The following is a 12,386-nucleotide window of genomic DNA, read 5'->3' as shown; positions in this document are numbered from 1 at the left end:
TTCCTACTCAATAAATGGGGCTGGGATAACTGGCTAGCCATATACAGAAGATGGAAACTAGACTCCTTCTTTACACCAGATACAAAAATCAACTTAAGATGGATTAACAACTTAAATGTAAAACCTAAAACTACAGAAAACCCTGGAAGACAACATAGGCAATACCATTCTGGACATAGAAGTGAGTGAAGATTTCATGACAAAGACACCAAAAGCAATTGCAACCAAAGCAAAAATTGACAAATGGGATCTAATTAAACTAAAGAGCTTCTACGCAGCAACAGAAACTATCAACAAAGTAAACAAACAACCTACAGAATGGGAGAAAATTTTTGCAAACTATGCAACTGACAAAGGTCTAATATCCAGTATCTATTAGGAACTTAAAAAAAATTACAAGAAAAAAACAACCCAATTAAAAAGTGGGCAAAGGACATGAAAGGCATTTTTCAAAAGAAGACATATACATGGCCAACAAGCATATAAAAAAGCTCAATATTACTGATCATTAAAGAAATGCAAACCAAAATCACAATGAGAGATCATCTCACACCAGTCAGAATGGCTATTACTAAAAAGTTAATAAGTTGGCCGGGTGCGGTGGCTCACACCTGTAATCCCAGCACTTTGGGAGGCTGAGGCAGGTGGATCACGAGGTCAGGAGATCCAGACCATCCAAGCTAACATGGTGAAACCCTGTCTCTGCTAAAAATACAAAAAAATTAGCCAGGCGTGGTGGCGGGCGCCTGTAGTCCCAGCTACTCGGGAGGCTGAGGCAGGAGAATGGCATGAACCTAGGAGGTGGAGCTTGCAGTGAGCTGAGATCTCACCACTGTACTCCAGCCTGGAAGACAGAGTGAGACTCCGTGTCAAAAAAAAAAAAGTTAATAAATAACATGCTGACAAGGTTATGGAGAAAAGGGAATGCTTATACACTATTGGTGGAGTGTAAATTAGTTCAACCATTGTGGAAAGCAGTGTGGCAATTCCTCAAAGAGCTAAAAACAGAACTACCATTCAATCCAGCAATCCCATTACTGGGTATATACCCAAAGGAATGTAAATCATAATATCACAAAGACACATGCACACACCTGTTCATCATAGCACTATTCACAATAGCAAAGACATGGAATCAACCTAAATGCCCATCAATGACAGACTGGATAAAGGAAATGTGGTACATATACACCAAGGAATACTATAGAGCCATAAAAAAGAGCATGTCCTTTGCAGGAACACGGATGGAGCTGGAAGTCATTATCCTTAGCAAATTAATGCAGGAACAGAAAACCAAATACTGCATGTTTTCACATATAAGTGGGAGCTAAGAGATAAGAACGCATGGACACAAAGAGGGGAACAACACACACTGGAGCCTAGCTGAGGGTGGAGGCCCCAGGGAGGAGGGAGATGAGCAAAAAAAAAAAAAAAAAAAAAAAAAATGACTGGGTTCTAGGCTTAGTATCTAGGTGACAAAATAATCTGTATGACAAACCTCCATGACACGAGTTTACCTATGTAAAATAAAAGTTTAACAAAAAACTAAAAAAGTTACCTATGTAAAACAAAAGTTTAACAAAAAACTAAAAAAAGTTACCTCCACCCAGAAATGCCTTTATTAACACTTTGGTTTGTACCCCTCCATTATTTTCTCTAGACATATAGATTTATGAGGCAGGCTAATGTGCTGAGATACTAGCTTGAGTTTTATTTGGCCTTGTTGTGGAAAATACCTGGGCCTTCCTTTGCTTCAGGGTGCCCTAAACTGCGGAGAAGCAGAGCTGAACTGCCCAAAAGAAAGCGTGAAGAGGAGACGCAGGCCAAGCCAGGAGAAAGGCTACCCAAGAGAGAGGAAAGGAAATAGTGGTGAGTGCACCTCACTCCTAAAGAAGGACAGGAACTCTGGTAGGTGAGGTGTGTTTTCCACAGATACTAAAACTCAAAGCCACACAGGGGACATATGTCCATTTCTCAGCCAGTCACTGTGGCCAGGAACAGAGTGTCAGGTAAGAGAAAGGCAACTCCTAAGGAAACCACGTGCCTGGAGCCGTGGGTGTAGAAGCAGGTCCCCAGAGGAAGCATGGGTCCCACAGACACAGTCCCAACTCTTGCGGTCTAGGCAGCCACTCCCATTTGTAGGTACTACACAGCTTTGTAGTACTTCTTAAAGTATTTCTTGTTCAAGCGATGGGGCGAAAAGAGGATGCAGGACAAGGAGGAGGAAAGGAGATCCTTGCTTTTGCAGAAGAAACAAGGAGGCAGGGAAGGCTTAGAGGACAGGCAAGGAGAGATGTTTTCTTAAAAACATCCTCTGTCTGAGTGTTCAGCCCCACATCTCTGCTGATCCTACCCCTATAAGCACAAGGAAAAGGGCGGGAGGCAGCAGGAGAAGGATTGATCATACAGGCCTATATTCAAGTTCGCCTTTTCTTGCCATGTGGTTTTAAACTCACCAATCACAAGCCTCAAGGTATAGTGGGGCCACTGAGGTCTGAATTCAAATTCAGCCATGCAACTAAGGAAACATTGTTTGATCTTGGTCCTGTTTTCTCATGTGTAAAATGGGTCTAACTCTAAACCACACATTGCACTGAGAATGAAATGAGGCACTATGAAATGAAGTGAGGTTAGTTGAATAATGTTCCCCCCAAATTCATGTCTACTGAGGACCTCAGAATGTGACTTTATTTGGAAATAGGGTCTGCACAGATGTAGTCTAAATGAGGTCATACTGCATTAGGGTGGGCACTAATCGAAAGGATGGTATCCTCATAAGAGGAGAGGAATATAGAGATACACACAGAAAAGAATGTCATTTGAAGATGGAGGCAGAGATTGGAGTGATACAACTACAAGTCAGGGAATGCCAAGGACTTGAGGTCATGTGTTACAGAAGCCCCGGGAAATGAGTAAATTTCCTGGCACAGCACTAAGACATGCTGGTATTCTTCACTCCATCCCTTTTCCCCTATTCCTAAATGTGCTCCAGGGACAATGGGGAAGCTGGAGCACATTTAAGAATAGGGGAAAGAGAGGGAATAAAAGGGTGTTAAAAACTCTCAAGGGATGTTAAAAAAAAAAAAACTCCCAACAAACTAGGTATTGAAGGAACATACCTCAAAATAAGAGCCATCTATGATGAACCCACAGCCAACATCACACTGAATAGGCAAAAGCTGGAAGCATGCCCCTTGAAAACCGGCACAAGACAAGGCTGCCCTCTCTCACCAATCCTATTCACCATACTATTGGAAGTCCTGGCCAGAGCAATCACGCAAGAGAAAGAAAGAAAAGGCACCCAAGAAGGAAGAGAGGAAGTCAAACTACCCATGTTTGCAGATAACATAATTTTATATCTAGAAAATCCCATAGTCTCAGCCCAAAACTCCTTAAGCTGATAAACTTCAGCGAAGTTTCAGGATCCCACATGAACATACAAAAATCACTAGTATTCCTAAACACCAACCATAGCTAAGCCGAAAGCCAAATCAGGAATGCAATCCCATTCACAGACAAACTGCTAAAAGCAAAACCAAAACTTTCCAAATAAGCCAGGCTTTCGTCAGTTCCTCAGTACTAGTTCTGGTTTGACTCACTCTCATGTTACAGCAAACCTTAAGCTGAATGAACAACTTTTCTTCTCTTGATGAATATATCTTAACGCCAAATTCTTAGTGCTTTTTTGTTACCATCCTCATACGTCCCAGCTAGAAAGATTCCTGGGGTGGAGCTACTGCATGTTGATGGTTTTGTTTTTCCTTTTGGCTGTTCATTTTGGTGGCTACTGTAAGGAAATCTAATACAAACAGCAATTGTTTTCTGTTGTTTTCTTTTGCATCTTTACCTGTGGAGCTGTGACAAGTCCTCATGTGAGTAACGAGTGGGTTGAGATACTCTCATACTGTTTATGTTGTGGACCATGATGAGGCTGCCAGGGTGGGGGAAGGGTGGCCTACCTTCTCTCCACACCATTTTAGGCAAGAGACATTCTGCCTCAGAAATTGTGCTGAGGGGCACAAATAAGCTAATGTCCTCGTGCTCCAGATTTCTGTCACTTGTCCCTATGCATATTGTTCTTGTTGCTCAGTTTTATAAGGTGAGATATTTTCTGCATCAAATATTGCACTGTAAAATAATATAACTGTTCTTAAGATTGTCTCTCAGCTTAGAGTTTTCGGAGGCTTAATGGTGAAGAACTTAAAAATCTGTTTTCCTATGACTGACATCTGTTTGTGATTATCCATTTAGCAGACAGTGATCACTCCAGGCTGGCCTTTGTTTACAAGCTATGACTAAGAGTCAGCTGTTGGTGGGGGGGGGCGGGGTGGGGCCGGGGGAACAAAAACAAAAAACCCAAAACTATTATCTTAATAACTTATAGAGGTAATCATTATTGAACAAAAGCATGATTTGGGGACTGTGGAAAGGCTTATTTTTTCCATATAAAATGATCAGAGAAAAGGTAGAAAAATTAAAGAGAACTGCAATAATTGCTCTTGATTGCCCACCGCCTGGGTGAACTGAGTAGAAGAGCAAAGGCAATGGGTTCATGTGGAGGGGATGCAGGTCGAGAGGCTAAGCATGAGTGGGATTACCAACTAATTAGGACTTTTCACCCTAAAATACTATGGCTCTGAGGGGCAGGGAATGAGACACCTAAATCGACAAAATGCAGAGTAAAAATATTCAGTGTGAGCAGTAATGAGACAGTTGTATCAGGGTCAAATACAAGCTTAGTCATAGCTTGTAAACAAAGGCCAGCCTGGAGTGATCACTGTCTGCTAAATGGATAATCACAAACAGATGTCAGTCATAGGAAAACAGATTTTTAAGTTCTTCACCATTAAGCCTCCGAAAACTCTAAGCTGAGAGACAATCTTAAGAACAGTTATATTATTTTACAGTGCAATATTTGATGCAGAAAATATCTCACCTTATAAAACTGAGCAACAAGAACAATATGCATAGGGACAAGTGACAGAAATCTGGAGCACGAGGACATTAGCTTATGTCTGGATGTCCTCCAAGCTCCTTTCCAAGCCTAAGATTCTGTGAGTGATGAACAATCCTGCTCCTGCTGCTCTTGCCACTGGAACCTGATCTATTTGCCTTCATTATTTGAGGTCTCCCCATCAGCAGGCTGTTTGTTGTGTGCTGCTTCAGGGTGTCTCCTCCCCAGATTTCTCCATTGAACTGGAGCTCCTCACAGGCAAGAAGCACACCTTTAAAGTTCTCTGAGTCCCAAGTTCCTAGTGCAGTACCTGGCAATACACATAGGTGCTTATTGGGTGCTTGCCGAATTGCTGAATGGATTTATTTGATGAAATGTCAGGAAAATCACCAGAAATGAAATGTTCATGTAATGGACAGGGGGAAGTTTGAGGTTGATTTGAAAAAGGAGATGGTAGAGACAGTATTATGGGTCATGCTTCAGAGTTTATTTGCTTTACAATATGTTGGACAGCAACCAATAGATTGTTGTGTGTCATTTTAATTCCACATGCTAACGTCCAAATATGTCATATGTCTTAATTGTTGCATACTTGGGTTACTCTGTAAAGGGGCAACTGTAGTATCACCTCCTCATGCCACACCCTGCTCCACTATAGCTGGGCTCGATAACCTTCAAATCAACTCACAGAATTCCAGGATAGACAAAAGCATCTGAAAGGTTATCTAGCCCCAGTCACCTCTGATGCCTTCCAGCTGTCTCTAACACACCTGTGGGCTGACTTCCAGTTCTTAGTCTTCACGGCTCCCTATGATGAACTGCCCCTGCTTTGAGGGATTTTCCTCCCTTGCCTCAGAAGTACTGCTCTGGGGGAGCTTCTGATGCTATTCTGACCACCTTGTCTCTGCCTTCTTCACTAGTCCTCTGTTCCTGCTCTCCAAATTTTGGGACGTTCCTGAGTTCAGATCTTTTCTTTATAATCTTTCTTTTTATATTCTCCCCATCAGATGGTTCATTCATTCCTCGATATTAACTAACATTTCCATATTAGAAATAACTTCCTTATCTTTAGCCCTAAATTTTGTCCCAAACTCTGGACCTATAATTTTTTGGAATGCTTATGCCTTGCCCAGACTAAAACCAAACTTACTGTCTTCCCTCTAAAATCAGCTCCCAATCTTCTATTTCTCCCTGCCACCCCTTCCTTCCCCATGGCTCCAATATTGTCTTGCTGGTCTGGCCTTAAAACCCCAGTCAATCTTGTTGCTTCTCTCTTTGTCTCTTGCGCATGGCTGATCAGTAGTCAATTGTTTTGTCAATTGTCTTATATGTTTCTTCTTCCTCTTCCTTGCTTCCTTTTTCTGACCTGAAGTTAGGGCCTTGTTACCAAACATCTAGATGAATACAGTGACCCCCTAATTGGGTGGCTGTCTGCCAATTCCACCCACCCTCAATTCTATACTGAAAAAAAAATTAGATTTAATCTTTTTCAGATACTCCTTTGGTATTGTCACTCAGTTTTTGAGTGACTGCCACTATCTCCTGATTGGCAGCTCTGCCTAGCATTAAGCTCTTGACATTCTCAACCTAAGTGTCCAGCCAAGTTACTCTGTTCATTGTCCCCTCAACACGCCTGTGCATTTGCACCTCTGAGACTGCTTCTGAATCAGCTATGCACCGCCCTTTAAAATAGCTTCAACTCCAAATCCTACTAGTGCTTCAAAGGCCCAGTTCAAATCCTACCCCTCTGGGAAGTCTCCCTTCCTCTAGTCCACTTCTAGGGCTTTTGCGATTTTATCACTTGTTTTACATCAGTTTTACTATTTTTCATGTGTGAGAGTTTTAACCTTCCAATTATGGTACAATGTCTTTAAGGGCAAGGGCCCTTTCTTAGAGGAAACCTTCTATGAATTCTCCAGTGATAAATTCTTCTATGAATTCTCACAACTTTCTAATATAAAGGCTTATAAAAAGTGGGAACTCATTGTTTATTGCTTAAAAAATTGAGATTTAATTTGAACTTAAGTGCTCTATTAAATTGAGTAGAATAGCATCTTAAGGCTACTGGTAGTCTATGCCACAGATGGTTTAGAGGTCGAATAATTACTCATATACCTATGACAGCAGAGTACTGGCTCTAAGATTCCCCCAAAACTCAAATACCTATTGGGTTTGGCAGGCAACAAAAATAAGTGAATCCAGCTAGGTCTAATACAATGGAGAATGGTAAGACCTGGGGCAAACTCTGCATAACTTGCCCAAAGGCATTCAAATTCAGATTATGTTCAGACATTGCTAATTACAATTAGTGTCTTAGACACTTGGCTTCAAAACAGTGGTTAGTTCAGGTATTTCAGATCAATTGGATATGTATTTATCTAGGTCTTCATGGATAGCCAGGCTCTACTAGACACTGGGAGAGGGAAGAGGCAAATGGGATAAGACTGGCAGTATTTAACAAAGAATGAAGTATTTTACAAACCTGATCTTTTAGGCTGGTTATTGTTACACAAAGGAATGATTTGCTAGGATTCTTGAGATATTTCCATAGAATGTCTATGCCTCACTTATTGCACAGACCAGAGAATTCCATAAAACCACTGGCTGTGTCTTATTCACCTTTGTATACTAGAGCTTGGCACACAGTAAATACCAAGTAAATGTTTTGAATAAAAGAAAGAGATAATTAAAGCTTCAGCACCACAATTATTTGTATTTCATCTATCAATTTGGAAATAGATCTCCACAGACAGTAGAAATGGCAAGAAACTAGGCCTATAGCAACCAAGAAGTGAAACTGCTAGAACCTACCATCATTTTGATCCTCTTGCAAATTTTGCTTGAAAAAAATTTCCTCATTTTCTGTTTACAAACTTATCCTCAGAATTTACAGATGTTTCCTTAATTTCTCTGGAAAGATACAACTTCCTAATGCAATTGAGTAAATTGATACTTCTTATGTAGAAATAAGCAGAATAAGCTGGGCAAGGTAGCCCACAATTATAGTCCCAGCTACTTGGGAGGCTGGGGCAGGAGAATCACTTGAAGCCAGAGTTTGCTTGAGGCCAGGGATTCAAGGCTGCAGTGCTCTATGATCACACCTGTGAATGGCCACTACACTCCAGGCTAGGCAATGAGTGAGACCTAGTCTCTAAAGAAAAAAAAAAAAAAAGACAAAATAAGATCAAAATTGAGTATGAACTAATAAATACAAGGCAGACAAGAAATATCCTGAGAGGTGCAATAGTTCTGCAGACATTTGCTTGGGAAGCTCAGGAGAGGATTTATGAAGGAGGTGGCCCTGAGTGAGTCTTAAAAAATGGGTAGACTTTTACCAGGCGAGAGCTTAGTGAAGTTAGTGGGAGGAGTGGTCATATAGGAATTCATGGGATTTTTAGACCAAAGATTACCACCCTTATAAGTGATAACGACGATGAATGTGAAGAATGTTTACCACTTGCAAAGTATTTTTCACATACCTTGTCCAAGTTCCCACAAGCATTTCTGTTCACTACCTGTGGTTTGGTCAAGAGACCCAGATATTAGAGAACTTGTTGATTTCTAGTTTCTAACTCCGCCCAATACTATTAAGATGAAAATGGATAGCCACATAGGAATAGACATCAATAAATGTATTTACAAAACACAAGTGAATTTTAAAAGGGGAGACTAAAGAAGTGGCATGGTTGTTTGAACATGTTCATTTTTGTCTCCTGGAGAAAAGTCAGCACAATGCTCATTCAGCTAAAGAAGTGTTTCTGTTACAGCTCTTTCAGTCCACCATTCGGCAGGTCCTGAGTTCTTGTCCCTTGTCCAGAAAAAATGAGGTATGTGGACAACTGGAGGGTGAGCAAGGCGGAGAGGAGCTTCATTGAGTGACAGAACAGCTTTCAGGAGACCCAAAGTGGGTAGCACCTTTCCATAGGCAGGAAATGAGTGTTCAGTTCTCAGCAGAGAGGAGACCCACAATGGATAGCTCCTTACCACAGGCAGGTCATCCCAGAGAGTTGAGGAGACCTGAGCCAGGAACGGTGGCTCACGCCTGTAATCCCAGCACTTTGGGAGGCCGAGGCGGGTGGATCACAAGGTCAGAGTTCGAGACCGGCTTGACCAAGATGGTGAAACTCCATCTGTACTAAAAATATGAAAAAATTAGCCAGGTGCAGCTGTGCACGCCTGTTGTCCCAGTTACTCAGGAGGCTGAGGCAGGAGAATCGCTTGAACCCAGGAGGCAGAGGATGCAGTGAGCCAAGATCACACAACTGCACTCCAGCCTGGGTGAGAGAGCAAGACTCCATCTCAAAAAAAAAAAGAAAAGAAAAGAAAGGAAGAAAGAGGAGACCTGAAGTGAGCAGCTCCTTCCCCCAGCTGGTAGTCCCAATGTGTGTTCAAGTCTGGCTGAGTCCAGGGTTTTGTTTGTTTGTTTTGTTTTTTTGAGATGGAGTCTCACTCTGTCACCAGGGCTGGAGTGCAGTGGCGCGATCTCAGCTCACTACAACCTCTGCCTCCCAGGTTCAAGCGATTCTCCTGCGTCAGCCTCCTGAGTAGCTGGGATTACAGGCGCCCACCACTACACCCAGCTAATTTTTTGTACTTTTAGTAGAGACGGGGTTTCGCCATGCTGGCCAGCCTAGTCTCAAACTCCTGACCTCGTGATTTGCCTGCCTCGGCCTCCCAAGTGCTGGGATTACAGGCATGAGCCACCGAGCCTGGCCGAGTCCAGGGTTTTTACAGGCTCAGAAGGAAGGAAGCGTGTGCTGATTGGCCCATGGGCAGCCATGGAAGGGCCCGGAAAAAGCACTGTTAAGTTCCTACCCCAGGCTGTGGACTCCACCCACAATTGGCAACCTGGCTCCCAGGCTTTGGGCCATCCCTGGCTTGAAGGTTGGGTTTCACCAGGGACCTAACCTCTTTCTGCCAAGGAACCTGTCTCCCTCTTGCCATCAACATGCTGTCCATGACGCCCAGGCTGTTCGTGCCGAGGGGTGCCTGCAGGCCCGCCCTGAGCCACCTTCAGCCCCTGCTCAGCCTCCCTCTGTGCTTGTCAGCACCCAACGTCTGGAAGAGGTCGAGGCAGCAGGGGGTTAGTGTGTCAGCACCACCCTGAGCACCCACATGCCTGGCTGGGTTGTGACAGCACCTAGGCTTGGCCACAACTTTGCTTCACCCAGTAGCAGGCGCCAGGAGTGGGGAGAGGCCAGGGAGTGGGAGCAGGCACCTTCAACCTTGTGGGAGCAGGGGACTTCCTGGGCCCCTGAGAGTACAGAGATGCCTAGGTCCAGAGCCACAGCTGGGCAGCTACAGGGGTGCCTGGGAGCATACGGCTTCCACCCTGCCAACTCAGTACGGGGCAGGACTCCCACCTGTTCTTGGCCTCCCTGGCCACACCTCCCCTGCTGCAGCTGCTCTAAACAGGCAGCTGCTGCCATCACTGTGAGCTATGATTGTGCCACTGACTCCAGCCTGGGCAACAGAGAGAGACCTATATGGTATGTTAAATGGTAATGACTGCTTTGGGGGAGAAAAGATGACTAAGGATTGTTGGGAATGCTGGGGTAGGGTTGGAGTGCTCTTGCAATTTTACATAAGACAGTCTCAGGAGAAAGAACAATGAAAGTGTCTGGGTAGGGGGACATGTACACTGGCAGCAAGGTCCTCCCTTAGGGATTGGATCTGTGGAAGAGGCCACACAGGCCTGGAAGCAGGCTTAAGGCAATTCAGGCTAGGAATTCCAGAGTTTCAAGGACAGACTGCGATGGATGGCAGTTGGTAGGTCAAAAGCTCCAGATGACACCTCTCAGCCCTGCAGACACCTTACCCTCAGGGAGAAGGATGGGCACGGTGGGGTCTTCTAAAGCATGGGGTCCAAGACAGAGGGCCCTCTTGTCTTGGCTGTTGAAAAAACTGGGTTTTACAGTGAGTGAAATGTTGAGCCATCAGAAGGTTTTAAGCAAATATGGTTTGACTTTTATTTTTTAAAACCCACTCTGGCTGCAGAATCAACTGCAGGAAGGCAAAACTGGAATCATAGAATCCAGTTGTCAGACTAATGCAGAAATCACCATGAGAAACGACAATGACTCTGACTGATATGGAAGCAGTGGAGGTAGTGAGAAATGGTCAGATTCTGGATATATTTGAAGGAAGGGCCAATAGGGTTTGTTAATGAATCAGATGTAGAATGAGAAAAGAAAGGACTCAAGATGACTCCAAGGTTTTTGTCCTTCACCTCAATAAGTGGAGGATGGAGCAGAGGAAGGCAAGACTAGAAGGTAAAAATAGCAGTGAGAAGGCTCTGCTATGGTATAAGAAGAAATGATAAGAAGCTGAATTAAGGTGATGGCAATGGGGTGGAAGAAAGGAGAGCCACCATGCAAAAAGTATCCAGGAGGGAGAATTAACAGGACTAGGGGATGGGCGATATTTGCAAGATGAGAAATGCAGAGGTCTAAGATTCTAGCTTAAGGTGGGTGTTGTTACTATTAGCATAATAGGAAAACAAGGCACAAAGACTTTTCAAAATTTGTCCAAGGTGTTAGAGGCTTACAATTTGTAAAACTAGGATTAAACCCAGATGTGTCTGATTTTAGAGCCTGAGCTCTTACCCATTGCATAAACCATATATTCCCTAGAGGAGGATTAGTAGGAAAGGAAGCTGTTGGTTGGAAAGTATCTTTATAACAGTGTCTGTTCCTCAGTTTGCTCAAGGAGACAGTGTGCCAGGAAAGTCCCCGTGGAAGGGCAAGGAAGAAGGGGAAGTTAAAGCCAGTGGCGGGTGATCCAGGAATCTTTTCTGTTGCTAGAGCTATGTTACGTGCCGTCCTTTCATGCTCTAAAAGTAAGAGTGCTGGCAAGTGCCAGGCCTGTTGGTGCACCTTAAGATGATACCTTTTTTGGATACATTTGCATTTTAATAAGGAAGGCTATCTTCTGGTCAAGCTAAGGTATGCCATGAGCATTTCCCTGTGGAAAGCACTTAATTCTGTTCCCAGTTGTTACCTGCTGTAAGATCTCCCTTTCTAAAATAAAAACAAGAATACAGCTCACTGAGGACCTTACATTTCCCTCTAGTTACTGACTCATTTCTCTTCTCCTTTTTATAGCACTCTTCTTGAGAGTGTTGCCTATATTTGTCACCACATCTTTACCCATTCTCTTTTGAACCTATTCAAGCTTTCATCTGTGCAAAACTCACTGATACTGTGCTTGTCAGGATCATCCATGACCTCCATACTGCTAAATGCAACTCTCAAGAGTATTTGGCTCTACTGATCACTCCTTTGTAGCACTGCGTTTGAAAATATAGGTTTTATTATTATTTAGGTATGGTGAGGCCAATATATCAGGAAATGACTGTCATTGAAAAAAGTATGTTATACTCACAGATCCCAAGAGAGGGGGGCACACCATGCCACAAGGGGCCACATGGGGA

General features: G+C 43.4%; 1 protein-coding gene and 1 long non-coding RNA gene across 5 annotated transcripts in view; one reads left to right on the top strand and one right to left on the bottom strand.

Annotated features, from left to right (window-relative positions):
- Window positions 1-12,386, bottom strand: part of LOC129490424 (uncharacterized) — a 209,176-nt gene that overhangs the window by 68,482 nt on the left and 128,308 nt on the right. Inside the window, exons 3-5 of one of the 2 annotated variants that reach the window (XR_010113581.1) lie at window positions 8,939-9,089; window positions 5,004-8,105; window positions 3,565-3,992 (exon numbers count right to left, since the gene is read on the bottom strand). The exons of the other annotated variant lie outside the window; for it this stretch is intronic. This is a non-coding gene — a long non-coding RNA (uncharacterized lncRNA). Of the gene's footprint in view, window positions 1-3,564; window positions 3,993-5,003; window positions 8,106-8,938; window positions 9,090-12,386 lie in introns of those variants that run through there. 2 annotated transcript variants of the gene reach the window in all.
- The window catches only part of PDCD1LG2 (programmed cell death 1 ligand 2), a 64,181-nt gene continuing 55,591 nt past the window's right edge, over window positions 3,797-12,386 (top strand). The window contains exon 1 of one of the 3 annotated variants that reach the window (XM_055294312.2): window positions 3,797-3,872. Coding sequence is in view for 2 of the 3 variants with exons in the window: in XM_063609202.1 (XP_063465272.1) it covers window positions 10,395-10,443 (49 nt within the window). In the remaining variant the exon portion in view is untranslated. Of the gene's footprint in view, window positions 3,873-9,824; window positions 10,444-12,386 lie in introns of those variants that run through there. The other 2 variants (XM_063609202.1, XM_063609203.1) reach the window with 2 other exon arrangements.

The sequence above is a fragment of the Symphalangus syndactylus genome, chromosome 9 (genome assembly GCF_028878055.3).
Source record: "Symphalangus syndactylus isolate Jambi chromosome 9, NHGRI_mSymSyn1-v2.1_pri, whole genome shotgun sequence".
Classification (NCBI taxonomy): domain Eukaryota; kingdom Metazoa; phylum Chordata; class Mammalia; order Primates; family Hylobatidae; genus Symphalangus; species Symphalangus syndactylus.
Note: the sequence above shows the minus strand (reverse complement) of the source record. Positions and strands in the feature narration are given on the sequence as shown.